This window comes from Chelonia mydas, chromosome 1, assembly GCF_015237465.2.
Source record: "Chelonia mydas isolate rCheMyd1 chromosome 1, rCheMyd1.pri.v2, whole genome shotgun sequence".
Taxonomy (NCBI): Eukaryota; Metazoa; Chordata; order Testudines; family Cheloniidae; genus Chelonia; species Chelonia mydas.
The window spans coordinates 246,904,161-246,931,065 of NC_057849.1; the positions used below are offsets into that span (position 1 = coordinate 246,904,161).

General features: G+C 40.7%; 1 protein-coding gene across 7 annotated transcripts in view; it reads right to left on the reverse strand.

Annotated features, from left to right (window-relative positions):
• Positions 1-26,905, reverse strand: part of KIAA1549 (KIAA1549 ortholog) — a 216,706-nt gene that overhangs the window by 72,969 nt on the left and 116,832 nt on the right. For all 7 annotated transcript variants that reach the window (XM_043541575.1, XM_037879366.2, XM_037879344.2 and 4 more), the window contains exons 4-8: positions 24,121-24,298; positions 22,544-22,674; positions 21,206-21,389; positions 7,890-7,949; positions 4,980-5,125 (exon numbers count right to left, since the gene is read on the reverse strand). In XM_043541575.1, coding sequence (XP_043397510.1) covers positions 4,980-5,125; positions 7,890-7,949; positions 21,206-21,389; positions 22,544-22,674; positions 24,121-24,298 — 699 coding nt within the window. The remainder of the gene's footprint in view (positions 1-4,979; positions 5,126-7,889; positions 7,950-21,205; positions 21,390-22,543; positions 22,675-24,120; positions 24,299-26,905) is intronic.

Genomic DNA, 26,905 nt, shown 5'->3' on the forward strand with positions numbered 1-26,905 from the left:
CAGTGAAAAGCTGAACCCACCTTTGATATCAAGGTTGCTAGCACACTTATATAATAATTATTTTCTCATATAGATTCTTAGATAACTAAATATTAGCTATATGAGTTATTTAATTTCTGTAGTTTTCCTTTAACTGAGAACTTCACTGCTTTCGTCACGTTGTGCCACAACCTTAATTGCCATTCTTTTCTAGGATTCACCTTTTTGTTCTCTACAGCATTCAAAAGGAACATAGATAATTTCCATCTAACATAAATTAAGTATTATTTTAATATGAGCTTCTGGTGGGGTTTTTTTAAAACAGTACTTAACAGCCTCATTCCTCATAAAAGTGCATGAGAGCTGACGTGACAGACTACTCATAAAAATGTCAAGTGCCTTTAAGTCCGCATGATGTAATGTAACCTACAGAGTATGCCTTGCATTTGCAAGAAGAAGCTATAAAAGGTGAAATTCTCTGTGAAACATTTGAACGAACACACAAACATAGATGGGATTGTGTTGTGTATAATAAGCAGCTGTAAGGCTGTAAATCCTGTGTGTAGCTATGGCTTTAGGTGTTTATCTAACAGAGCGTGCCACCCTATGAGCAATGCAGATGAGAGAATGGGAAAAGAAAAGATGAGCCTTTGGGTACTGTCAGTCCAAACCTCTTATTTTTATGAAAGGTTCAAAAGTGTTTAGATTTAAAGAAGTGATTTTACCCAGTTATGATTTTCAATAAACGTATTTATTAAGGAAAAAAATGTGCCCCCCACAACGGTGCCAGTTCTACTTCCACAGCATAGGAAAGGAAAACAATTACTGTGATAGCATTTATCAACAATTGCCTCCTTTTCAGCACAAGCTCTTTAATTTTCACAGCGCTCAGTGGTGTCACGTTTTCATACAAAGTACCTTTCACTTCAGGAAACCTCAGTTCTAAACTGGCTTATCACAAGTGAAATGAATGTGTGGTCTCAATTTAGTCTCCAGTGGACAAATGTCCTTTTAACTAAAACAACACACAGTTTGGTACAACTGGCAGTCTGCGCCCTTATTTCACTCCATTGTGGGTTGGTATTAGAACAGAGCTATCAGAAAAGACATTATATTATGCACCACATGCTGCTGGCCTGCAGTATAAGAGAAAGGTTGAAAATAACATGCATAGACTGGAAATTTTGTTATCTGTGTCATGGTGTCCTCTGGATGCGCGTGCGCACACACACACACTTCTCCAAACCAGTTCACAATCTCGTTCAGAGAAACCTGCAGAATCTGCTGCAGCAAAATTAAAAGGTTTATTGCGGTTGAGAATTGATTTCTTATGCCTCCTATCCTCAGCTGAGGTGGGAGAGGTGATGTTCTATGTTACAACAATTTGCAACAGGCTCCAAGGGGCTATTGTGCAGCCAATGGACCACTGAAATGCCACAACACTCCAGCCACCCACCCTGGTCTCAGACATGTGTCACACTATGCCAGGGCTAGGCATGATGGCACAGGACTAGCTCTGCACCACCTGGAGTCCCTTACACCAAAAGAATCCTCATATAATGGTGCTGAGTAGCTTTATTGGGGTCAGGAATCTGGGCTCAAACCTACACTTCTGCTACCTCACCCTCAGTAATTACAGGCCAAACCCATAGAATCATAGAATATCAGGGTTGGAAGGGACTGCAGGAGGTCATCTAGTCCAAGCCCCTGCTCAAAGCAGGACCAATCCCCAACTAAATCATCCCAGCCAGGACTTTGTCAAGCCTGACCTTAAAAACTTCTAAGGAAGGAGATTCCACCACCTCCCTAGGTAACGCATTCCAGTGTTTCACCACCCTCCTAGTGAAAAAGCTTTTCCTGATATCCAGCCTAAAGCTCCCCCAAATAGCACCACTGTACACACTAAAACTCTGCTGCTCTAGCAGATCCTGTTAGCGAGTGGCTGCAAGAGGCAGGACAAGGAGCATGTGCAGTAGTTCTATGTCCCGAACACTGAGAGAATAACAGTTCTTATGAAAAGATGGTTACCCCCTTAATAAAACAGCTGCTGATCCCCCAAAAGTCAAGGTTACCCTATTACTACATTAACTACCTATCTGCAAAGGGCAGCCCAACTGAAAAGAACTTCATCACTTTTGGTGGGAACACTGCAAAGTTTCACTGTCTAATATGTGGTTCTGAGGGCTGGGGAGGGAAGAACACAAGTCCTGTTTAGGTGACAAGTCGCAGATTGTAAATAGTGCACTGTACTAGTTACTCTTTTGCCTATAGAAGAAAAAATACCGCAGGTAGGGAGAGAAACGTTTATGTTCATGTTTACACTCAGTTACATGCAGGCTAAAAGGTAGGGAGAGAAATGTTTATGTTCATGTTTACACTCAGTTACATGCAAGCTAAAAGTAAGTGCTCCAGAATTTTCAGTCACATAGTGCAGACACTATAACTCCATGCTCACCCTAGGATTGTAAATCCAAACTTGGGTGAAGACACATGAAGGGTTGTGTTTGTGGGGGCATAAGATTCTTCCCTGTTGTCTTCTAAGCGGGTACTGGCAAACAATGGAGTGTAAAAAAGAAAAATTACAAAAGTGTGGTCACTTTCTGATAGTTAATAACTTGATCCAGGAGATAAAGTAGGTAATTGGTCAGCCAACACAAGCACAAGGGACTACATGTACCAGATCACAGGTGTCACTTATGCGCCAAAAGGACTGTCGGAAGTATTATATATAAAGTATACAAAACTTCACTGTGAAGAGGACAGGGTTGCTACATACACTGCATACCTGACACTAGCCCGCAAAAGCAAGGATATGAGAAGTTAAGCCACTTGGCAATATATACCCTCTCCTCCTTCATCTACAGGCATGTGTCTTAACATTATCACAACTACCATAGAGCACAACCTGAACTCTTTCCCCTTCAACCGTCTCTTCTCCATACACCCATTCACCAAACTACCCTCACCTAACACAACTAGCTATGGCGGTTTGGTGTAGTGCTGTGTTGTGCTGGGAGAGTATGGTATAGTTTGGTAAAAAGGAGTGATGAAAGGCTGGTATCCCTAGGGAATTAAGCAAAGGTTGTGGGGTGCAGTACTAGGTTGTACTGCCTCACCACTGGGGGAATCCTCAGCTGCTGCCCAGTTAAGGAAGCTTGATAGCTCCTTTGTACCAATGAAGCAGTAAAAAGGAACAGTTATTGGTGACTAAGGCCACGTCTGCAATACAGCTGCTGCAGCTGTGCTGCTGTAGGGCCTTAGGGCAGATGTTTCCTACATCAGTGGAGGGGTTTTTCCATCAGTGTAGATAATCCACCTCTCCGAGAGGTGGTAGCTAGGTCAACCAAAGAATTCTTCCATTGGCCTAGCTATATCCACACCAGGGTTAGGTCAACCTAACTTACAACACTCAGGACACAAAATTTTTCACAGCCCTAAGCACAGGTGCTGGAACTACGGGTGCTGCTGCTGAACCCTGTGGACTGAAGTGGTTTCCATGATCTACAGGGTTTACAGCTTGATTCAATGGCTCTCAGCACCCCCACTAGACAAATTATTCCAGGGCCGCTGGCCCTAAGCAACGTAGCTAGGTTGATCTAATTTTTAAGTGTAGACCAGGCCTAAGACCTGGCCCATAGAATACAGCAGAAGTACAGCCACTTCTGGGAGTAAAGCTCTGTGTTCTCTCCCAGTGAAATACAATGCTATCGCTAGAAAGGGATCTCTCTTAAAACCTGTGCATGTAAACAACACAGAACTGGCAGTTTATTACCTAAAGGATAAAACAGTAACTTTTTCCATGCAGCCTAACTGTATGTATTTTCAATATGATCGCATCTTTGTGGGTAAGACATAAGGTTTATTTTATTTCAAGAGGCAGAGGGATAAACATGTGCAATGGGGAGAATGAAAAATCTGAAACAGGGCTCTGTATTCACAGTGAATCATAGCGGCGCAAAAGAAATAAAATACAAACTACTCATAGAACAGATGCTTCTTTGAGCCCCAAACCCCTCAAACATCTGGAAATTAAAACAGGAGGGGACACTGCAGGGTTATACTGAAGGAAGATGACAGGTCTGAACTGCCTGGATGGCAACTCTGAGGTCAACTGTTGATGGATTAGCTGGCAAAGTTATTTTTAAACAACTTTCCCATTAAAAAGGTAGACTGGGTTTCAGTTTGTTGATCTGGCTGATAAAGGACAATCTGTGACAGCCAGAAATCTAAGAAAAGGTTAAGTTTTCAAACCTTTGCAGCCAAAAGGTGGCTTTCACCCACATGAACACCACCAGCCACAATGAAGGTACAGTCTGAGAACCACCAACACCCAGATATCACAGCATGGGAGGGGCTGTTATGGATGCCAAACATGGTGCTAGTGCAGTTAATTCTTCTTTCACTGCAACTTCTATGACTGAGAATATCAGACCAAACAGGCAGTTAAAAAGTGTAATATGTTATTCTGTTTGACAAGATCCCTTAGCTGCATAGCATAAGTGCCAGCCAGCACTCAGACGCATTATCCTATTTCATATTTATATACTGTTACAAAACACGACAGAGTACCTAGAAGCGTTTTAAGAGCTGTATGGCCCCCCCAAAGGGGGGGGGAGCCTTTGATCCATAAAAGCGTTGTCCCTCTCTTTGCAAGACACCTCAACTAAATCAGGAACTCAGTCAGTTCTTAAAATAGGCTGCTTTTAAGAGCTGTTTCTGAGGATTGTTTTTAAAATCACAATACTTACTTTTTACCATTTAACACTCCCATTGTTTTCACTGTTATCACAGTCATTAGTTCAAAAGGCAGCAGGGCAGCTAAAAGAATGTTAGTTGCACAACATGATTTATGCATCAGTCATATATGGCAGCTGGACTAGAGGCTTTCATTTCATCTCTTCTTCCTTCAAGTGCTAGGTATTATTTACTGTTTGAACAGTTTATTCCCCTTTACACATACACACACACAAGCACAGGTCCAGCCTCTGACCTATTAGTACCTGCACAACGTTGCTGCCGGCAAACGTGGCTCGTTTCCATATTCGCCCTCCGGTCAAAGCCTCATTTAACAGCTGAGCCAATTTCCGCTCCATCCCAGCCTGAAACACTTCCTCCTGAATTCGCTGGTTGACAACACCCAAGAGAACTACATTAAAAAAAAAAAATCAACCCAAGAACAAACAAATTAGTAAGAAGCATTAGTGTCTTTTATGCATCTTCAATTGCAGGCCTTGAATCATTCTCTAGAGCCCTCTGCTGGACTATTTAAGCATAGCATTGAAATATTCATACAGGAATCCCTCCCAGCTCAGCAGGAGATTGCAAGTTGCAATGCAAGACTTTGGAAGAAGGGGTATTAAAACTAAAAACCGCTGAGGTGATTCCTGGAACTTCACAGGGGCTAGACTGGTCCAGAACAAATGCAGTCATGGGGCAGCCCTGCCTCCAAAAAAGCTAAATATATGAAAATATATATATATATAGTGATATATATCAAAACACAAGCAGCAGAGAGTAAAGAATTCAAAGTTATAACCAATTCCGATTTACCTGCTTTCAATGTTAACCATACTTTGAGTTCACCAGTCACAGAGTCAGGGGTAGGCAGGGATAGGGGATATAAACAGGAAGATAAAAATAGGACAGAAATAGCAGAACAGGTAGGAAACAGAAAGGAGAAGAGTGTATTGTCACCTGTTTCAGACAGCCCCGAGCCTAAGCCTATGAGACCAGTGGTGCACAGAAACTGGCTAGCACGAGTGGCTTGGACAACCCAGCAGGCAAGTGCTGTAGACACTCCAACCATTAGAGCCACCACGGCAGTTCAGTTAAAGGGGTTACACTAATCATCGTCATTAAGGCATACTACATTTAGCAATTCCATCAGTAGCTACTGGGCACAGAAGCCCTTTTTTGGTTCAGACAGGTTCTAACCTCCATGGGCCCATGCACTCCCCTGGAAGGAACCCACAGTTTCTAAAGTCTTTAGGGCTTGTCCATGCTGGGCAGCTGCCTTTCTACTTTGGACCTCACCCTTTTGAATCTGGTCTCCAGCAGGCTGGAATTCTAAGCCCGCACCTGCTACAGTCCTTTAGCTGAGACTTCCTTCCCCAGGCCCCGAGCCGTCTCTGTGGCAGCCTCTAGCCATAACTGTGTTCCCCAGAGACTTCCTCGCAGCATTCCCATTTCAGGCTGCTTTTCCTTGGCCTTTTCTTACTGAAGACCCCCACCCCCTGATCTCACATACACAAAGATGCGAGGTTCCTTAACTCAGCCTCCCCTCCGCCCCCTCCTCCCGCTCTTTTCTCAGCATCTCCTCTCTTTCTGCCTCTCTACAGAAAAGCTCCTTTCTTGGTGTGGGCCACATTCCAGGAGCATCTCTTGCTCCCTTCAGGGCCAGAGGGACCACTGCTTCACTCTCCCACTTTCTAAGATGGCTTCCATCACTTGTTCCACCCCCATGATTTGACTGACTAATGGAAACTGACTCAGCCACATAAAAGAGTGTTAGTTTTTGATCAGTCCCAAAGCTGGAGCAGCTCTTCCCCTGGCTGGTGAAACAGTAATAGCCTGGCCCTTTAGCGGTCCATGAATTTATAGAAAAGCAGCTGACTCTGTGACTAGCACTACCCTAGTGTACTTCTCAATCACAGGTGCATGGAAAAGGATTTACCTGCTTGTGAAATTTCTATCATAGGAGGATGCTGGACTGACACTCTCAGCAACAGACATTAATATATCAAAAATATCCTTCACAAACAGAGCTGGTTGAAACATTTTTTGGATGAAAATTTTCATACAAAATTTTCATTTTGGTCAAATTTTTCTTTTTTCTTGGTTGAAAAAATGGATCAAAAGCTCAGAAGAGTCTGACCAAAAAATTCAGTTTTCAGAAAAGTTTGAATATTTTTGGCTAAAATTCTCATTTTTTAATTTGGTTTTCAGTACAAATGTTTGTGTTTCAGTTTTGAATTCTTTTTAAGCCTAAATGATTTTCAAATGCTTTTTTTTTTTTTTAAGCTTTTTGTTCTAGTTTCTCCATTGGGGGAAAAAAAAAGTCACAGGAAGTTTTAGATTCTCTCTCTCCCCCTCCCCCCCCAAAAAGAAATTTTCCACACAAAATAAGTGGTATCTTTCAACTGGCTCTAATCACAAATGAAGTATCTCAGAATTAAACAGCAATATAAATGATCAGTGATCAAGAACAATTAAATGCAGGAAACTTGACAATATAATTTTTTCACCTTCTTTTAAATTCATATAGATTGAGAATTACAAATAATAGCAGCAAGTGTATTCCACACCAGAAGGGCATAGTTACAAAAAGCACTAACTCTGACTGTTTTATGATTATATTCAGGGCAAATTAGGTCAGCTGACTTGGACGAGAACAATTTGCAGGAAATTAATTTGGGGGGAAAACCAAAATAGGATGGAGCTGCATCATTACAGTCCCTAAAACCGTTTAAATTGTATGGCATCTATTTGTATTCTGTTGTATAGCCGTGTGTGCTTTGGTGAAAGGTGCCATGAATAAATCAAGTGTTAAAAGTTTAAAAAAAAAACATAGCTTAAAAAAAATAAAATAACGCAATGTCCAACTTAAATGGCAGTTAGTGTATACAGCACCCTCTGCATACCGGAGCTGTGTTACTGCACTTTGAATAAACTGCATTCTAAATATAAAACAATTTTTGAGCCAATAAACAAGGAATTGCAATAGTTCATTCTACACAAGTGAATTTCCCAGCAGTTCCAGGTTATTCATTCTTTTGCTTTGGAGTTTATTCAGACCTGAATATAGTTATTACCTCAAACCGTAAGCAATCTCAAAAGTTATTAATGTGTTATCTAGGACCCGGCTAACAAAAATGGTCTCACAGCTATCTACCCTTATATAGTCTACATACCTGTTCTCACCCAGGAAGATTTCATCAACTGAGACACATTGAGTTGAGGGTAATGAAAGGCTGGGGGGAAAAAACATCTGTAAGAACTGTATACTCAACAGCACAAAAACAAGAAAAGAGGCTGTTTCATAATTCACATTAAGTCAGTGAACATCTTATTTGCCGATGTAACTCTTAATGCTATACATAAGTGACAGAAAGACATTGCTCTTGATATATATTTTCTGGTTCATACGTCTGAACGTAAAGCAGCTGACTAAAGTGGTCAGATTAATTACCTGAAATATTTAACATACCACCCCGACAGCTTTGCTTCTAGAAATATTAAGCAAAGCCTGTTTGGCTACTTTGTCTTTAATGTAAGATGAGATTTTTGTTTGCTAAGATCAGGCTGTACACTGGATGACTCTAGGTCAGGGTTTCTCAAACTTCATTGCACTGCGACCCCCTTCTGACAACAAAAACTATTACATGACCCTGGGAAGAGGGCCTGAAGCCTAAGCCCCACCACCCTGTACAGTAGGGGGGTCAAAGCCCAGGCCCTGCCACCCTGGGAGGGGCCAAAGCTTGAGGGCTTCGCTCTGGGCTGGGAGGTTGTAACCTGAGCCCTGGCGCCCGGGGCTGAAGCCAAAGCCTGACCCCTGCCACCCAAGGATGAAGCCCTTGGGCTTCAGCTTCAGCCCTGGGTGGTGGGGCTTGGACTTTGGCTTCAGCCCTGGCCTCAAGAAGTCTAACACCAGCCCTGGCAACCCCATTAAAATGGGGTCGGGACCCACTGTTTGAGAACCGCTGCTCTAGGTGAGTCATTCATGGCTTTTTGAGGAAGAAAGGATCTAATTCTTTGTGACTGCAACCAGGTAGAAAAGTTAAGACTTAAGTATAAAAGAGAAAATTGAATGTACCTATTTTGTATTCCAAGCCATAACAAAATAAAATATGCATTAACCATTGTGAAGCTCAAACTGGATTTATGAAAATCATAAATGAATTCCATGACAAATCCCAGGGCATTATGGTTTTATTTTGTTCAATAGCCGAAGTTTTGTCAAAATGACCAGCCTCCTGGAAACACTAAGCTTCAGAGGTAAAATCCAGGCCTCACTGAAGTTAATGAAAAAACTCCCATCAACGCCTGTGGGACCAGGATTTCACCCCAGATTCCCACTGGAGCAAAGTAAAGAGGCACTGATGAATAGATAAAGACAGAGGTTGGGACTAGTTTTCCTGAAAAGAGATCAAAACTTCATGAAAGGAATGGGGGGCAGGGGTGGGGGGAGAAGGCATAGTTTTGTCAAAGTTTTCCCAGAATCATCCAAAGTTCTTAAAGTGCTTAACAAAGATAACTTGTTTAAAACACATTTTAAGGATGGGGAGAGTGAGGCACACAAAATTAAACTGACTTGGCCTAAGGTCACAAGGCGAGTCAAAACCAAAAATCAAGGTGCCCTGACTTCCAGTTCTGTGTTTTAACCACTACACTATAATTAGTTCAACTGCTGCTATTGTAGGCACTCAAAGAAACAAAAAAATTATTAACGTTCTAATTTACTCAGTGTGTCTTATTGGCAAGCTAGCTAGCTAAGGCCTCTCCCTCTGTGTATAAGGTTGTTCACATAAATATGTTACCTTCCAGAATCTGCTGATTTTTACTATTAAAACCCTGATCACTCTTTTCTCCCCTAATGCAAAAGCAGAAGAGCCTCCAGATATATAGAACCTTTTCTTTAAAGCTCAGGTTTTTGACACCGCACTTTCCTTCTGTACAGTGAAGGAATTTACTCTTTATTCTCTTCTTGTTTAAATTAAATGCCACTGTGCCCAAAAACTGACTTCCAATTCAACATTTTCTGATACCCTTATTCCAGTTTAGTAGCACCTTGCTTCACAGATCGTGCTATTGAGACTTCAATAGGGCCACTACTGTGAAGTACGGGAGTGGTCCATGTGCATAAGGGTATCAGAATATGGCCATTTATGTATTTGAATTAAGTATTACGTAACAAATGTCGAAAAATGCCACTTGCAATGTACAAACAGGAAGCGCCCCGCTTTTTACATTTCTATATTATATAACAATATATATTGCTGCAGGGTTCTTCTAAACCAAAGGATGAGAGGGTCTGGCTCAGTATAGCTATAAGGCTGGAGATTGGTTTCCTATGGTAAGGCACTCGTTTACCTCAATCTAAAAATATCATCCCGCAAAAAAAATATGTGTAAACTGCAGCTGCACTGGTGTTTTCCAAAGCCCAGGAAAAGCAAGATCACAAGATAATTAACCATCTGCCAATGGCAATAAAATTTTGAACTGTTAAGAGTGTTTAATTACTTTCTTTTTTTTAAACAAGGTAACAGTTGTGCTTTGACACTCAATATGATATACCCTTTTTTTCTAATTAGTGCTTGAAAATGATTTAATGTATGCAAATTCCTGTATGCCTAACAAACTTCATATAGAACTAGAAACTTAAAAAAAAAAATCCTTGAGCATCTGATCTTGATGGTACAATGGGAGAAGTGCTCTAATCTTTCAGCCATGCAGTCCTGGGCTGAAAACCTGGCAAAGAGTGCAGGAAAGGATTGGGAATATGTACACGGTACAGCTGAGCTCTGTCCAACTCGCCGCTGTGTTTCATGCTCAGAAGGAGTTCCACGTTGATAATGTTCCCATTGCTACGCAGCCTTTGTAGATGCCACTTGTTTTTTTTGGCATGATCTAGGTAATGAATTGTAAAATGCAAAAACAGAATATAGTACACTTAAGTGCAATGTAATATGGGCTGGTATTTAAATGCACCTGACACCCATAAGGAGTACTGAATAACCCAAATGTAATTTCTGTTCTTTGTACACACTGCCTCCCTCATACCAGAGGCTGCGTGTGCAACCTTTTCTCCATACTATGGTCTCCCAATCTCCCCATCTCAGGGCTTTGTGTGCACCTCCATTCACCCTTTCCCCTCTCTAGTCAGCACTGGATTCTACTATTCTAATTAAAAATTGTATTTCTTTTAGATTCCAATAACCATCGTGATTTTAATGGTTTCCTATGGGAGATTTGTTTAATAGCTCCAGAAAAACTTTGTTCCATTGCCTTTTCACTTTCCTTCAGTTTTTAATGTACTTTGTATCGATTAGCAACATGTTACTGAGCAAGAAATGTCTCAGGTTAGATACCATGATTTGGGGAACATTTACATAGAAAGAACTGAAGTCATAAACCATACATTATATAGACTATTTTTAAACTATTCCTAAAACGATTCTTCACTCTTTAACCTCTCCCTTAAGCCATCCAACAGAGTGATCTGTCTCCAAACAAAATAAATCGTCCAATATATGGGGTTCTGGAAGTTATCAGCCGTGCTCTTTATGAAAATAGTTAGGCAGAGAAACCAACAGTCTTACGAAAACGTCCACCGTTCTGCAGAAATGTGGAGGATTAAATAATCAAAAATGGACAAAATGTGGAGAAGTCAAAGAAGTGACCTGACACATCTCATTGATCCATATTACTGCACCACTGGGCTATTTATCAGGGGTCTAGTAAGTTTATAAACCAGAACTGAACTGGAAAGGGGAAATTAAAAACAGTTCTTTAATCAAAACAGGTTTTTCTTGAACTTTTTTGTACCGGGGAGGAGGGGTTGGAATAATTGACTCACTTAAATGCAAAAGCCAACCTGTTCACTGAAACCTACCAGCCATGAAGACCACATGTTGTTTCATCTCGTATTGTATTGTATCATATTGTCCTGTACCTTTTCGTGCCTTTAAGCCTGCACTCTCTTTGGAACACGAAGCCTTTCATTTGACACAGTGTATCTTTTACAGAACATACAGCACTATCAGTGTTGCCCACTTTCATGATTTTATGGCAAATCCTGTGATATTTGTTGTTCAGAGTCCCAGCTGCTGGAATCATGTGAATGCATGAGAATCTCAGTGCTCGCACTCAAAACAGGAAGTATATTTCTGCAGAATAAAGCGATCCCTAAACGTTCAGAAGCCACAAAGCAAAGAAAAAGAGCCCAGAGTTTATTATTTTAAAAAGAAACTCATGATTTTTGGAGGGGGTGCGGGGGCTTGATTCATGATTTTTGGATGCCTGGGGACTGGCAACAGAGCACTATGATAATGATAACACTATAATTGTCTTCGTAGCAGTCTACCATGCTCAAGATCCTTGTCAGTCCAGATTATAAAACATACTCTTATTAATTATTTGTATTGCAGTAGCACTCTAGAAAGCCTTGATTAGGTTGTAGTAAAATCTCTGCCCGAATCAGCTCCTAATCTGAGAAACTAAATGTAAACACATGGGCAAGGGAAAAACAAATGGACAGATGGGAGAGGAGATGAAATAACAGACAGGATATTTTAGTAGAGATAAGACAAATTGGAGGATTGGGCCAAAAGAAATCTGATGAGGTTCAATAAGGATAAGTGCAGGGTCCTGCACTTAGGACAGAAGAATCCAATGCACCGCTACAGACTAGGGACCGAATGGCTAGGCAGCAGTTCTGCGGAAAAGGACCTAGGGGTGACAGTAGACGAGAAGCTGGATATGAGTCAGCAGTGTGCCCTTGTTGCCAAGAAGGCCAATGGCATTTTGGGATGTATAAGTAGGGGCATAGCGAGCAGATCGAGGGACGTGATCGTTCCCCTCTATTCGACACTGGTGAGGCCTCATCTGGAGTACTGTGTCCAGTTTTGGGCCCCACACTACAAGAAGGATGTGGATAAATTGGAAAGAGTCCAGCGAAGGGCAACAAAAATGATTAGGGGTCTGGAACACATGACTTATGAGGAGAGGCTGAGGGAGCTGGGATTGTTTAGTCTGCAGAAGAGAAGAACGAGGGGGGATTTGATAGCTGCTTTCAACTACCTGAAAGGGGGTTCCAAAGAGGATGGCTCTAGACTGTTCTCAATGGTAGCAGATGACAGAACGAGGAGTAATGGTCTCAAGTTGCAATGGGGGAGGTTTAGATTGGATATTAGGAAAAACTTTTTCACTAAGAGGGTGGTGAAACACTGGAATGCGTTACCTAGGGAGGTGGTAGAATCTCCTTCCTTAGAGGTTTTTAAGGTCAGGCTTGACAAAGCCCTGGCTGGGATGATTTAACTGGGACTTGGTCCTGCTTTGAGCAGGGGGTTGGACTAGATGACCTTCTGGGGTCCCTTCCAACCCTGATATTCTATGATTCTATGATTCTATGTTAAAATTGCCTAGCACTCTTTAGTACCTTGAAAGAAAAGAGAAAAAAAGAAAAAAGCTGACAGCTCCCACCCGTGGCCATTCCCACTGCCTTTATTCTTGCACAGACCCCTCCACTGTGCAACAGGTACCTTTATTAAAAATAAGAAAGTTACAAAATATCCCGAAGTACCTTGCAACCAAACCATGTACTGCATTAGGACTATCCCGCAAGCGTTTGGATTCTGTTTAAGCTTTATGAACAGTCTCCAGTAAAATGTTTTTATACAGAAGATGATCTAAAATAGACAAAGACTGGGCATAACAAATTTCTTTTTCCAGACACAGTTACTAATATTCAGGCTGTCAAAAGTTTCATTTAACCACGCCCAACAGTTTGCGTTATAATATAAGATTAGCTTTTCCTTAGTTTGAACCAACATCAACTTGCTTGTAACTAAACTCACCTGGAATTTGCAAATCAATCCTTTACTTGCACACTATTTTAAACACATTTATATATAAAAAAACATATACACAGACAAGACTGATTGAAAAAAAAAAACACTGGGAAAAATCTTTGGAATGCATTAAACCACTCTTCATAGTGTAATACTGAAAGTGGTGGGCCAAATAACTAAGAAGGAAATGGCACAGAAAAGTATGCTAGGCAATATGAGAAACTGAGATGTAAATGCACTTTCCAGAATTAATGAAAAGCTAAATATCCATCAATTTTGCATCAGAGATGAAGGATTCTGTATAATTTGCTGAATGCATAAGCAGATTTCTGACAAGGGCGGACCTCTTACAAGAAGGGATATCCTGGGTCAGACCAATAGTCCACCTAGCCCAGTATCCTGTCTTCTGACAGTGGCCATTAGTAGGTGTTTCAGAAGGAATGAACAGAAGAGGCAATCATCAAGTGATCCATCCCCTGTCACTCATTCCCAGCTTCTGGCAAACAGAGGCTAGGGACACTTCAAAGCTGGGTTTTGCTTCCCTGCCCTGCTAATAGCCATTGATGGACCTATCCTCCATGAACATATCTAGTTCTTTTTTGAACCCTGTTATAGTCCTGGCCTTCACAACATCCTCCAGCAAAGAGTTCCAGTGTGAAGAAATACTTTCTTTTGTTTCTTTTAAACCTGCTGCCTATTCATTTCATTTGGTGACCCCTAGTTCTTGTGTTATGCGAAGGAGTAAATAACGCTTCCTTATTTACTTTCCCCACATCAGTTATGATTTTATAGACCTCTATCATATCCCCCCCTTAGCCATCTCCTTTCCAAGCTGGAAACTCCTAGTCTTATTAATCTCTCCTTATACAGAAGCTGTTCCATACCCCTAATCATTTTTCTTGCCCTTTTCTGTACCTTTTCCAATTCCTATACATTTTTTTGGAGACGGGGCAACCACATCTGCACGCAGTATTCAAGATGCGGACGTACCATGGATTTATATAGAGGCAATACGATATTTTCTATCCTATTATCTATCCCTTTCTTAATTATTCCCAACATTTGGTTCACTTTTTTGACTGCTGCTGTACATTGAGTGGATGTTTTCAAAGAACTATCCACAATGACTCCAAGATCTCTTTCTTGAGTGGTAACTGCTAATTTAGACCCCATCATTTTATATGTCTAGTTGAGATTATGTTTTCCAATGTGCATTACTTTGCATTTATCAACATTGTATTTCATCTGCCATTTTGTTGCCCAGTCACCCAGCTTTGTGAGATCCCTTTGTAACTCTTCACAGTCTGCTTGGGATTTAACTATCTTGAGCAGTTTTGTTTCATCTGCAGATTTTGCCACCTCATTATTTCCCATTCTTCCAAATAATTTATGAATATCTTGAACAGTACTGCTCCCAGTGCAGACCCCTGGGGGACTCCACTGTTTACCTCTCTCCATTCTGAAAATGGACTGTTGACTTCTACCCTTTCTTTCCTGTCTTTCAATCAGTAACTGATCCATGAGAGGACCTTCCCTCTTATCCCATGACAGCTTACTTTGCTTAAGAGCCTGTGGTGAAGGACCTTGTCAAAGGCTTTCTGGAAGTCCAAGTACACTACATGCACTGGATCACCCTTGTCCACATGCTTGTTGACTCCCTCTAAGAATTCTAGTAGATTGGTAAGGCGCAATTTCTCTTTACAAAACCATGTTGACGCTTCCCTGATATACCATGTTCATCTATGTGTCTGATAATTCTGTTCTTATAGTTTCAACCAATTTGCCTGGTATTGGAGTTAGACTTACTGGCCTGAAATTGCCAGGATTGACTCTAGAGACTTTTTAAAAAAATTTCTATCCACCAGTCATCTGATACAGAGGCAGATTTAAGCAATACATTACATACCACAGTTAGCAGTTCTGCAATTTCATATTTGAGTTCCTTCAGAACTCTTGGGTGAATACCATCTGGTCCAGGTGACTTATTAATCTATCAATGTGTTTCAAAAACTCCTCTGATGACACCTCAATCCAGTACAATTCCCTCAGGTATGTCACTTAAACAGAACGGCTCAGGTTTGGGAAGCTCCCTCAAATCCTCAGCCGTGAAGACCAATGCAAAGAATTAACTTAGTTTCTATGCAATGGCCTTATCGTCCTTGAATGCTCCTTTAGCATCTCCATTACCTAGTGGCCCCACTGGTTGTTTAGCAGGCTTCCTGCTTCTGAAGTATTTAAACTTTTTTTGCTGTTACTTTTTGAGCCTTTGGCTAGCTATTCTTTAACTTTTTTTTGGCCTTCCAAATTATATTTTTACACTTCACTGGCCAGAGTTCATTCTCCTTTCTATTTTCCTCACTAGGATTTAACTTCCATTTTTTAAAGGATGCCTTTTTGTCTCTCACTGCTTCTTTTACTTTGTTGTTTAGCCACAGTGGCACTTTTTTGATCCTCTTACTATGTTTTTTTAATTCAGGGTATACATTTAAATTGAGCCTCTATTATGGTGTCGTTAAAAAGTTTCCATGCCGCTTGCAGGGATTTCACTTTTGGCACTGTACCTTTTAATTTCTGTTTAACTAACTTCCTCATTTTAGTGTAGTCTCCTTTTCTGAAATTAAATGTTACTGTGGTAGGCTGCTTTGGTTTCCCCCCCGACAGGGATGTTAAATTTTATTGTGTTATGGTCACTAACACCAAGCAGTTCAGCTATATTCACCTCTTGGATTAGATCCTGTGCTCCACTCAGGACTAAATCAAGAATTGCCTCTCCTCTTTTGGGTTCCAGGACTAGCTGCTGTAAGTAGCAGTCATTTAAGGTGTCAGGAAACTATCTCTGCATCCCATCCTGAGGTGACATGTACCCAGTCAATATGGGGATAGCTGAAATCCCCCAATATTATTGAATTTTTTATTTTTAAAATCTCTCTAATCTCCCTGAGCATTTCACAGTCACTATCACCATCCCTGTCAGGTGGTTGGTAATATATCCCTACTGCTATATTCTTATTATTCAAGCACGGAATTACTATCCATCAAGATTCTATGGTACTGTTTCGTTCATTTAAGATTTTTACTTCATTTGACTCTACGCTTACTTTCACATATAGTGCCACTCCCCGACCAGGACGGCCTGTTCTGTCCTTCCAATATATTTTGTACTCTGGTATTAGCGTGTCCCATTCATTATTCTCATTCCACCAAGTTTCTGTGTAGCCTATTATATCAATATCCTCATTTATCAAGGCACTCAAGTTCACCCATCTTCATGTTTACACTTCTAGCATTTGTATATAAGTACTTTAAAAACTGTCACTTTTTAACTGTCTGCCATTACATGATGTAATTGAATGGGACTCTTTTTCATTTAACTGTTTCTCATCAGATCCTACCTGTATTTTATCATCTTCCATCCTGTCCTCCTTACTAGGGTATAGAGAATCTCCATTAATAGATCCTCCCCTAAGGGACGTCTCTGTCCAAACCACGTGCTCTTCCGCACCTGCCAGCTTTCCCCCTTAATTTAAAAACTGCTCTACGACCTTTTTAATTTTATGTGCCAGCAATCCGGTTCCATTTTGGTTTAGGTGGAGCCCATGCTTCCTGTATAGGCTCCCCCTTTCCCAAAAGGTTTCTCAGTTCCTAATAAATCTAAACCCCTCCTCCCTGCCCCATCATCTCATCCAAGCACTGAGACCCTGCAGTTCTGCCTAACTGGCCTGCATGTGGAACTGGAAGCATTTCAGAGAATGTTACCATCAAGATCCTGGACTACAATCTCTTACCTAGCAGCCAAATTTGGCCTCCAGGACATCTCTCCTATCCTTCCCTATGCCACTGGTACCCACATGTACCACGACCACCGGCTCCTCCCCTGCACTACACATAAGTCTATCTTGAGAGATCCGCAACCTTCGCACCAGGCAGGCAAGTCACCATGCAGGTGTCTCAGTCATCATAAACCCAGCTATCCGTTTCTAATGATCAAATCCCCCAATACTATTACCTGTCTCTTCCTAATAACTGGAGTTCCCTCCCCCAAAGAGGTATCCTTAGTGCGAGAGGATACCATGACATCATCTGGAAGGAGAGTCCCAACTATGGGATCGTTTCCCTCTGCTCCAGTTTGATCTTTTCCTTCCCTGAGACTTTCATCCTCCACAACAGTACAGAGGCTGTCTGACCAGGGATGGGACCGTTCTACTGTGTCCCAGAAAGTCTCATTTATGTACCTCTCTATCTCCCTTATCTCCTCCAGTTCAGCCACTCTAATCTCCAAAGCCCGTACAAGGTCTCTGAGGGCCAGGAGCTCCTTGCACCGAATGCACAAAAATGACACCCACCCATAAGGCAGGTAATCCTCCATGGCAGATATACAGGTCAGATATAGAGCGATCACTTTGTGAAAAGTGTTCATCCACAGGTGATACGGTGTTTTCGTCTTATTTTTCTGAGAGAGTTAATTCAAGAGTATAGCGATTGCCTTGTTTAGTGGGTTTAAGATCTTTAGATGTGACTTCCTGCAAGTATATGACTGCTCTGCTGATCAAGTGAAATGCATGAAAGCAGAAAGACTTGGTCCCCATTACCAGAATGCAGTGTAAAAGGCAACAGGAGCAGTCTTCCATCTTAACACCACTTATAAACTCTTTAAGCATGATCTCAGTTTTAACAATTTAGAAATACTCTGCAAGTTATAGGACAAAAATTGGTCTTAACCTTTGATCAAACTATATTAACACTTCCAATTTGAAAACTTTATAAAGGCAACTGGAAAGTCTCTTAGGTATGTCTACACTGAAGTTAGACACCCGCGGCTGACCAGAGCTAGCTGACTCAGGCTCGCGGGGCTCGGGCAAACGGGTTGTTTAATTGTGGTGTAGACACCCGAGCTCTAGGACCCTCCCCACCTAGCAGGGTCCTAGAGGCCAGGCTCCAGCCCAAGCCCGAGCATCTACACCACAATTAAACAGCCCCTTATCCTGCGTCAGCTGACGTGAGCCAGCTGCAGATTTTTAACTGCAGTGTAGGCATATGCTGAGGGAAATTGCTCAGAAATGCACGCAAGCTAGGTTTATTGTTGTACTTGCTAAGGGATCCACTGTAAGGCCCATAGCTGAGAAAGAATCAGAGGGCATCAGATTTGTGCCGGGTGAAAAGCCTTGGAGTCTCCTTGCTGGCACAGCAGACTTGGAACATGGGACAGTTAATGATATCACCCAAAGAATAAAAACAGCTTTAGGAGACATGGGGACCAAATCAAAACCAGTTGCCCTGTTTGGATAGAACTGCGGTGAATATGAGCTGTTCAAATCCTGGACCAGCCAAGTTTAGACAAGATATTCCTCATGTTGCTGTGCACAGCATCACCCACATCCTTGATCCTCTTATATTCTGGACTCAAAGCTGATTATTTTAAAAAGTCTGAATTTATTTTTAAAGACATCTTCAAATTTGACTACTTCAGTCCCCAAAAGACACTGGCAAATCCAACCCCTTACTGCGGCCTTTGAAGCAAATGTTGTGCTATTCAGCAGTATACATCAAACACAGTGAATTGCTAGTTAGGTCAGATCACTGAAGGCAGTGATATAAAAATATCAATTGGCTGTCCCCTACTTGGAACACACTCCAGAAATGGAGTCAGGGGCTGATGCAGCTCAAGTTAGAGCCACTCTTAAAGAGCTCAAGATAGGCAAATTTGTGATCACATTGAATTTTATGATTTACTTAACACCGTGACTAAGTCTCTCTTCCTGTGCAAGAGGGGAAAAATCTCGATGTCTGAGCCTTTGCACAGGCTACAGAACTCAATGCTGGAATTCACAGCAATGGAAGGTATCTTTGCCCTTGTGTCACGAATCCTTAGAGACGGCAAATGTGCAGGGGTAAATTCTTCTGTGCTTGAGACAAAGCTACAGAAAAATCTGATCTGTATGCTTGAATCTGCCACTGTATGTAGGGATACCAGATTTAACAGGCTAAAGCAATGATCATGCACATGGTTTTATTGTTCTGACTCTACACAGTGACCAAGTGAAAAAAAGAGAACAATCTTCTTGACCACTTTACACAGGTACTCAGTGAGGAGGAAATGGAGAATGTCCTATATCAATATTTCTCAACCTTTCTGCTTTGGACTTAAAAAAAAAAAATGTGCCCCCTCCCCCCACCTTAAGCACAGGGCTCAGAGCTTCAGCAGTCCTACCTGGGGCTCAGGGCTTCATCCCAAGCGGAGCTGAAACATGTAAATTAGCTTTGTGGGGCCCCAGGCAATTGCCCTGCTTCCTACCCCCTAATGCTGGCCCTGCTTGCGACCCACCCTAAAATCCTCCCACAACCCCCAGGTTCCCAGGTCAAGAAACACTGCCCTGCACCATTTGCATTATTATTTTTTATTTGAATTACAGTAGCACCTAGCAGCCCCAATCAGGAAGCAGTCCCATTGTGCTAGGCATTGTACACACACACACACACACACACACACACAAAAGGTACATCTATACAGCAAAAAAGACTCGCAACAGGGAGTCTCAGAGCCCAGGGCAACTGACTTGGTTTCTGAAACTCTCTGTCGCAGGGTGTGTTTCCTGGGTAGACATACCCTATCAGACAGTCCCTGCCCCACAGAGCTGACAAGGCGGTCTTTAAAATTACACGTACATACCATAAAATCCAAAACAAAGGATAGCACACTTGGATGTTTTATAAGGTTTTTAACCACAAGGCACCGTGCCTTTCAGGATGTATTGCTCTAGGTAGAAATTCTGTTCTCATTTCATTGTTCTGTAGCACTGAAGCAGCAGGACATGGGTTTTCAATAAAGAAATTAATCAAAACAAACCAGCCCACTAATATATTGTGAAGGATTTGATGCAAATACAAATGAATGGCCCAAGTATAGAAGCTTACCAGCCCCTATTCGCTACAAGCTTGATGCAGGGCCAGAAACAAAACATATTCATGGACACAGTGACAATGAGTATGTAACAGCAGACCGGACTGATAGAGAACTAATCTAGGATTATTCTGTATGATCAGATATAGTTTTCAAGCTAGAAAGACATAATCCATAATATTACGTAAATCAATTTGAAATAAATTATGACATTCTCTCTGTCCTTCCTGACGATCACAGACTTGTTGGGGTACTAGCATTTCAAAATTTGGGTTAAAGGGCATACAAAACTAAGAGCTATAGGACTAAGTGAGAGTAAATCATACTAAAACCAAGCAAATGAGTGAAGAGAAATGCCTTCAGACAATTAAGGAAGCAACAATTATTCACTTTAATTTATTTGAGAGATTGAGACCGCAGCCCAGAATAGGAGACAATCTCATTTTATTCTCTCACAAACAAAACAGAAGTCTTAGCTGCCTGTGGACAAGTGTTCTGATTCTGCCGCCGCCTCCTCCTCCCCTCCCATTGCAAATTACAGATTGAACCAATACTAGAGTCAGTGATTAAGTCCAGCTACTGTTGCACAGGGACAGCTTATGTGATCAGAGGCACTGTTGTATAGATTTGCATAGAAAGACCAAATTAGAAGCTATGGAAATTAACTAATGTTAACACTTACATAGAACATTACTGTGAAACTGCAGAGAACACCACACAAAACCAATTTTCTGCCGCCTTAGTGATACGACGTACTCACGTTCAGCAATTTGCTGCACAGGAAAGCCCAAGTAGAAACTGAACTCCACCACAGACAGGTTCCTCAGCAGCTCACTGATTTCAGATCCATTCAAGAATCCATATGTATCCTGAATGGCAAAGACTATGTTCACAGGGCCCTGCCGAAATGCCACACGAGGCTTGCTCAGAGTTATATTCAGTATCTGAAAAGACAAAACTGGACAGGTCAGGAACAGCAAAAACACCAGCACTTCTGTTCCCTCCCTACCCCATTTTTTTTTTTAATAATAATAATATAAAGTGGGATGCTTTACGAGAGAGCTGAGTAACATCCATTTCAGACTGATTCAGCCACACTGTCTCAGCAAGGACACTGTTTCCCTTCCAAGATTTATTCTTTAAACTGGGTTACAATCCATGCTGATGAGAAAGGTGCTATCCAGAAAACGACTGAAGAAAACGTCCAGAGAAAAGTCAAACGCAGAGTCAGCAAAACAAAAGCTATCAACAAAAGAAGCCTGTGTGGATACCTTACCTATCTGGAACAGATAGGAAAAGACCCCCAACATAAGGTAAATGAACACTGTGCAAAGAGAGCTGTCCTGTCAAAATCCACTATGCCCTGCACTTCCAGAGCCAAAGACGGCTGAAAACAAAGTGCAATCAGATCTCAAAATGTGCTTCCATAGGTCTTTCCCTGGAACTTCACCTAGCAGCTACGTTCACAAACAGATCACATGCATCAAAAGCAGACAGGCTAGTGTGTTTAAAGTTAATTTTGGTATGGGAAAATTACAGGTATTACAAGCTGTTTCATAAATGTTTTATTATGACATCTTATATTGCCATTTTTATTAACCCAAGTATTTCTATTTACTTAATATCTATATTGTATAATATTTTGCATATATTCTTCACTTTAAAGACGTGTACTTAAACACAAAGAAGTTATTTTATTTTTATGGTGATTAGATACTATTTTACATTGTTTATGAGTTTATACAGCACAATTTTTATTGATCTTAGTTTTAGAACAAAGTTAGAATAAATAAACTTTCAGGAAAAAAAAAGCAGCATGTCTTATTAATTAGATTTAGAGTTTATATCCAATGAGTTTTAAGCCCCTTTATTTAGTACAATATCGAATAAAGACTTCTCAATTTCCAAATCTAAAGTTCAGGTAATCGCTACTAAGGGCACATGGCACTGGTGGAAACACTAATGAACCGTGGAACCCAAAAACCTTAAAATCTATTAGTTATCCTCAGTATAAACCCACCATTAGATTACCCACTCAAAATGTGTGATGCACAGTATGGTGAACTTCCTTTTTCTCAGTGCATGCTAGCATTCTTACCTGCACTGTGAAGTTGTAGATATCCTGGTGATGTTTTCTCACCTCCATGAATGCCATTGTCAGCCCTTTTTCAATGCGCTGGCTGAAGTTACAGAAGCCAGTATCAACGTTTTGAGGCACAAACTGAAGCACTGGAGGTAAAGGGTATGTGTTAGTCCCACTGAGTGCAGTGCAGTTATTTGCACTGAAGGGAGAGAGTGGGGAAGCAGGGAACCCTCTCCCTCCATAAATGAACCCGTTTTCCATTAAATCCCGACTGCATTCTTGGCAGCTGAAAGTCCAAACAGTGCAGCTCAAGAAATTAATTACGGCAGAAACTATTCTGCATTGATGCAGAAGGTTTTCTTGTCAGTAAAATCTGATGTGACAATAAGGCTCACTTGCTGTCAAGAGATTCTGCAGCCAAAAAATAAAATAAAATCCACTTCCTATTACAGGCGACTGAAAGATTCCCAGCTATACATAAATTGTCTCTAATACTGAGTCAGTCATCTGAAGCTCTGGAATCCCTGAATTATCCAAGATTTTTTTAATGAAAATCTTTAAAAAGAAGACGACCAGCAGCATCCTTCTTTGTAGGCTGATGGTGAAGTCTAGTATTCAGTTTGGTTGAAAGACTCCAACTTTGGTATACCAGGCATCCATTGATACCAGTCTGACACCTTTCAACAGCACTTAATAAGCATACATACATTATATATAATGTGTGCATACATGCGCACACCAATTAAGCACTGGTGAAAGGTGCCAGAGCGACAGCACTCGAAAGTGAAATTCTTAAATATATAATAAGAAGTTCACTCTCTAGTGCTGTCATTCTGGCACCTTTCACCAGTGCTTAATTAGCATGCACGTGGCTAGTGAAAGCTGTCAGATTGACAGCACCAGTCTCCCACATCATGAATATAAATCAATCTGAATATGAAAAGGTCTTTTTAAAATTAAATTATAAGCAAAATAAACCTAAACATTTTAAATAAAATAAACTTTGAATTCAAAAATAATTTTCAGATATACATGAATAAATAATTAAATATGCCTTACTATTAAAAGCAAAATACTGGAGAACAGAATACCTTTCTCTTTTATGTATCTGCCAAGACCCTTATTCAGGGTTCTGTATTTCCCCTGCAACAGTCTGCAAATGGTAAGTGGCCAGTGAGGATGAAGAAAGATCTGGAGTTTTGCACCATGATAAAATTGTTAACTCTTAAAACTTGGTAAAAAAATGCAAACTCCCTACACTGACTGTCAGAGACATCATCAGCTATAACAAAAAGTAGGGAGTAGAATAGAACATTGCATTCACCTCTTGCCAATTAAAAGTTTTTCAACTAATTAAATAAACAACAGTAATAGCAATGTTTTGAATGTATATAGCATTTTCCATCCAAAGATCTCAAAGCACCTTGTTAATATTCATGAATTAAGCCTCACAAAAATAAAGCCTAGATCTTTTGATTCCCAATCTTGTATATTAATCACAAGACCATCCTTCTTCCCAGATCAAAATCTGTATCAATACTACGTTATTTCTCCCCCTCTCTACAGTGTGAAGCACAGAAACAAGAACTCACCTGTGTGAACTTGGAACCTGGGATCTGGCATGGTGAAAGAAGGCTGCAGTGACAGGATGACAGGGGCCTGACCACGTAGAAGGCTGCTGTTCATAAGCACATTTATGACAGCTATTGCTGTGTAAACAAAAGGACCCGATGTCACCAAGAAAGAGAATTTTGGGGAAATTTTATAAACCTATGGAAAAGAAATTAAATAAAATTATCAGCATCAATATTGGCAACAATACCTCACATCTCTATTTCTCTGTCCATCTAATGATCTTGAAGCACTTGGATAAATTAAGCAATGTATCCCTGACAGGTAGAAAAATAATTATCTTAATTTTACAGCTGAGGAAAGAGAAGCACACAAAGTCAGAGAGCTGGGAATAGAATCTTTATCTGGAGACTCCAACTCCAGTGGAGTAACCACAAGAGCATCTTCCCTTTGCTAAGTTTACCCCATTAGAAGTTGTACAGTACAGTGGTTCTCAACCAGGGTTATGTGTACGCCTGGAGGTATGAAAAGGTCTTCCAGGGGGTACATCAACGCATCTAGATATTTACCTAGTTTTACAACAGGCTACATACTAACGAAGTCAGTACAAACTAAAATTTCATACAGACAATGACTTGTTCATATGCTCTATATGCCGTACACTGAAATGGAAGTACAATATTTCTATTCCAATCAATTTATTTTACAATTATATGGTAAAAATGAGAAAGTCAGCACTTTGTCAGTAATAGTGGGCTGTGACACTTTTGTATTTTTAGGTCCGATCTTGTAAGCAAGCAGTTTTTAAGTGAGGTGAAACTTCGGGGTACACAAGACAAATCACGCTCCTGAAAGGGGTACAAGTAGTCCGGAAAGGTTGAGAGCCACTGGTTCAGAACATTCACCTTTGCTTTTGCAAAAAGTACTGCAGGAATTTAAATGGCCACAAAGTAGTCAGGACTTCAGTTTTATGGATCATCTCTAGCAGCACAGTATCTCATCCTCTACACAATATTGGAGGGCACTACAGATTCCATACCAATAACTGATGACTTACTGAATCACCAACATGGCTTCTTGCATACTGGACACACATATGGTAGTGTATACATCCCATTGACTCTGTGTGTGCGTGTGTGTTATGCAGGAAGCAATACACACAATATAGTTTATAGATATAATACAATTTTGTATGTGTACCTATACATACACTTTTTTCTTTTCAGAAGACACTCCTCCCCCTTATTTCAGCACAGCTACCAATAGAAGCTTCCCACAATTCATATATCCCCTGCTATTCCTTTCAGAAGATAAATCTAGAGTTGAGCAGTCTATTCTGAAGATCTCTAGCCATCACATAACAGATGAGGATCTAAATAGAGGATTTACTATAAAACCAAGTGAAGGTTTCAAAGCAGGCGCTTTTGTATATCCTTACAATATTATCTAAAACAAAAACAAGGTGAAGGATTTGAGTATTTTACAGTATTTCTTTCTCCAGCAGGAAGTCTCCCCTAACCCAGTCAACACACCTACTTCCTGGCTGCTTCTTCACACTCCAGTTCCCTCCATCTACCACACATGATCACATTGTGACACACTTCCTACACAAAAAGCCAAGACCAGAGCCCTAAGACTTCAGGTACACTTCCACATCTTTACAGAGGGAGACACCAGCTCTCTCCAGACCTTGCCCGAATGATGGGATACCCTGAAGAATTTGCAGCTGAGGATCAGCCTTGTGGAAGAGCACAAAGTGCTACCAAATCCTAGCTTACATGTCTCTTATTGACATCTCTATGGCAGCACAAATTAATAGAAATTAATTTTCAGAGGACACAACAGAAAGCCTTTTCTTTTTTGAAAAACAAAATGAGCAAGATGTATTAAAAAAAATAAAAAAAAAATGGCAAGAAACAACCTCAAGTATCAAGGAAAAAAATACGGTCTCAAGAAAAATATATACAGATCTCCCTATATTCCTTGTAATTAGACGCCAAAAGCGTGCTACTGTCAGATTTTATTATAAATGGATCCAGACCTGTAGCATTCAAATTAGTTCAATATAAACAGTTCAATATAAACAGATACTTCAAGCCTTTTAGCCTGAAGTTTACCCTTTTATCTCAAGAAGAAATGTTTTCAGCAGCTTCAGTTTGTGAAATGGGGAAGGAATGCCAGAGAAATGTTGTCTAGTACCCACAAAAGAAGACAGGCAAGAAAAAAAAGAGGAAACAGTGTTTTCAATCCTTCAGCTGCAATTATTTGGTGTTTGCTAAAGTAAAACATGCAGAAGGAGAACAGCCCAGCATAGCATGAACTGATACTGATGTACTCTAATCTGACACTTCAGTGGTAAGAGAAGAAAAAAATTGTTATCCCCTAAACTCCCTCAAATTTTGCATAAAGTATTTAGCCTGAACAGTCAATACACACCAAATGAGTCCATTTTTGTGCTTCATCATGACAGGAGGTGGACAGTAAATCCAAAAGAAACATAATTTGAAAGATTTTGAGAAGTGTGAGCTGGAGAAAGGTAGTGAGACGAGAACCATTAAAGGCCCAAGACAAAAGTCTAAGTAGTATGCTTCACCACCACCACCGTACCAAGTGATAATAAGAAGTATCCCTAGAAAGCACTTTATTTCCCAAAGGTTTACCAAGGCCGGTAGGTGTTAAAAGTGAAATGCAGAGCTTTTTATTTTTTGAATTATTGTGTGCACGACGATGTGCAGCTTAAGATCCTAAAGGCAACATTTTCAAACCATATTTTGGCACCTAAACAAAAACAGCCTAAATTTCAGA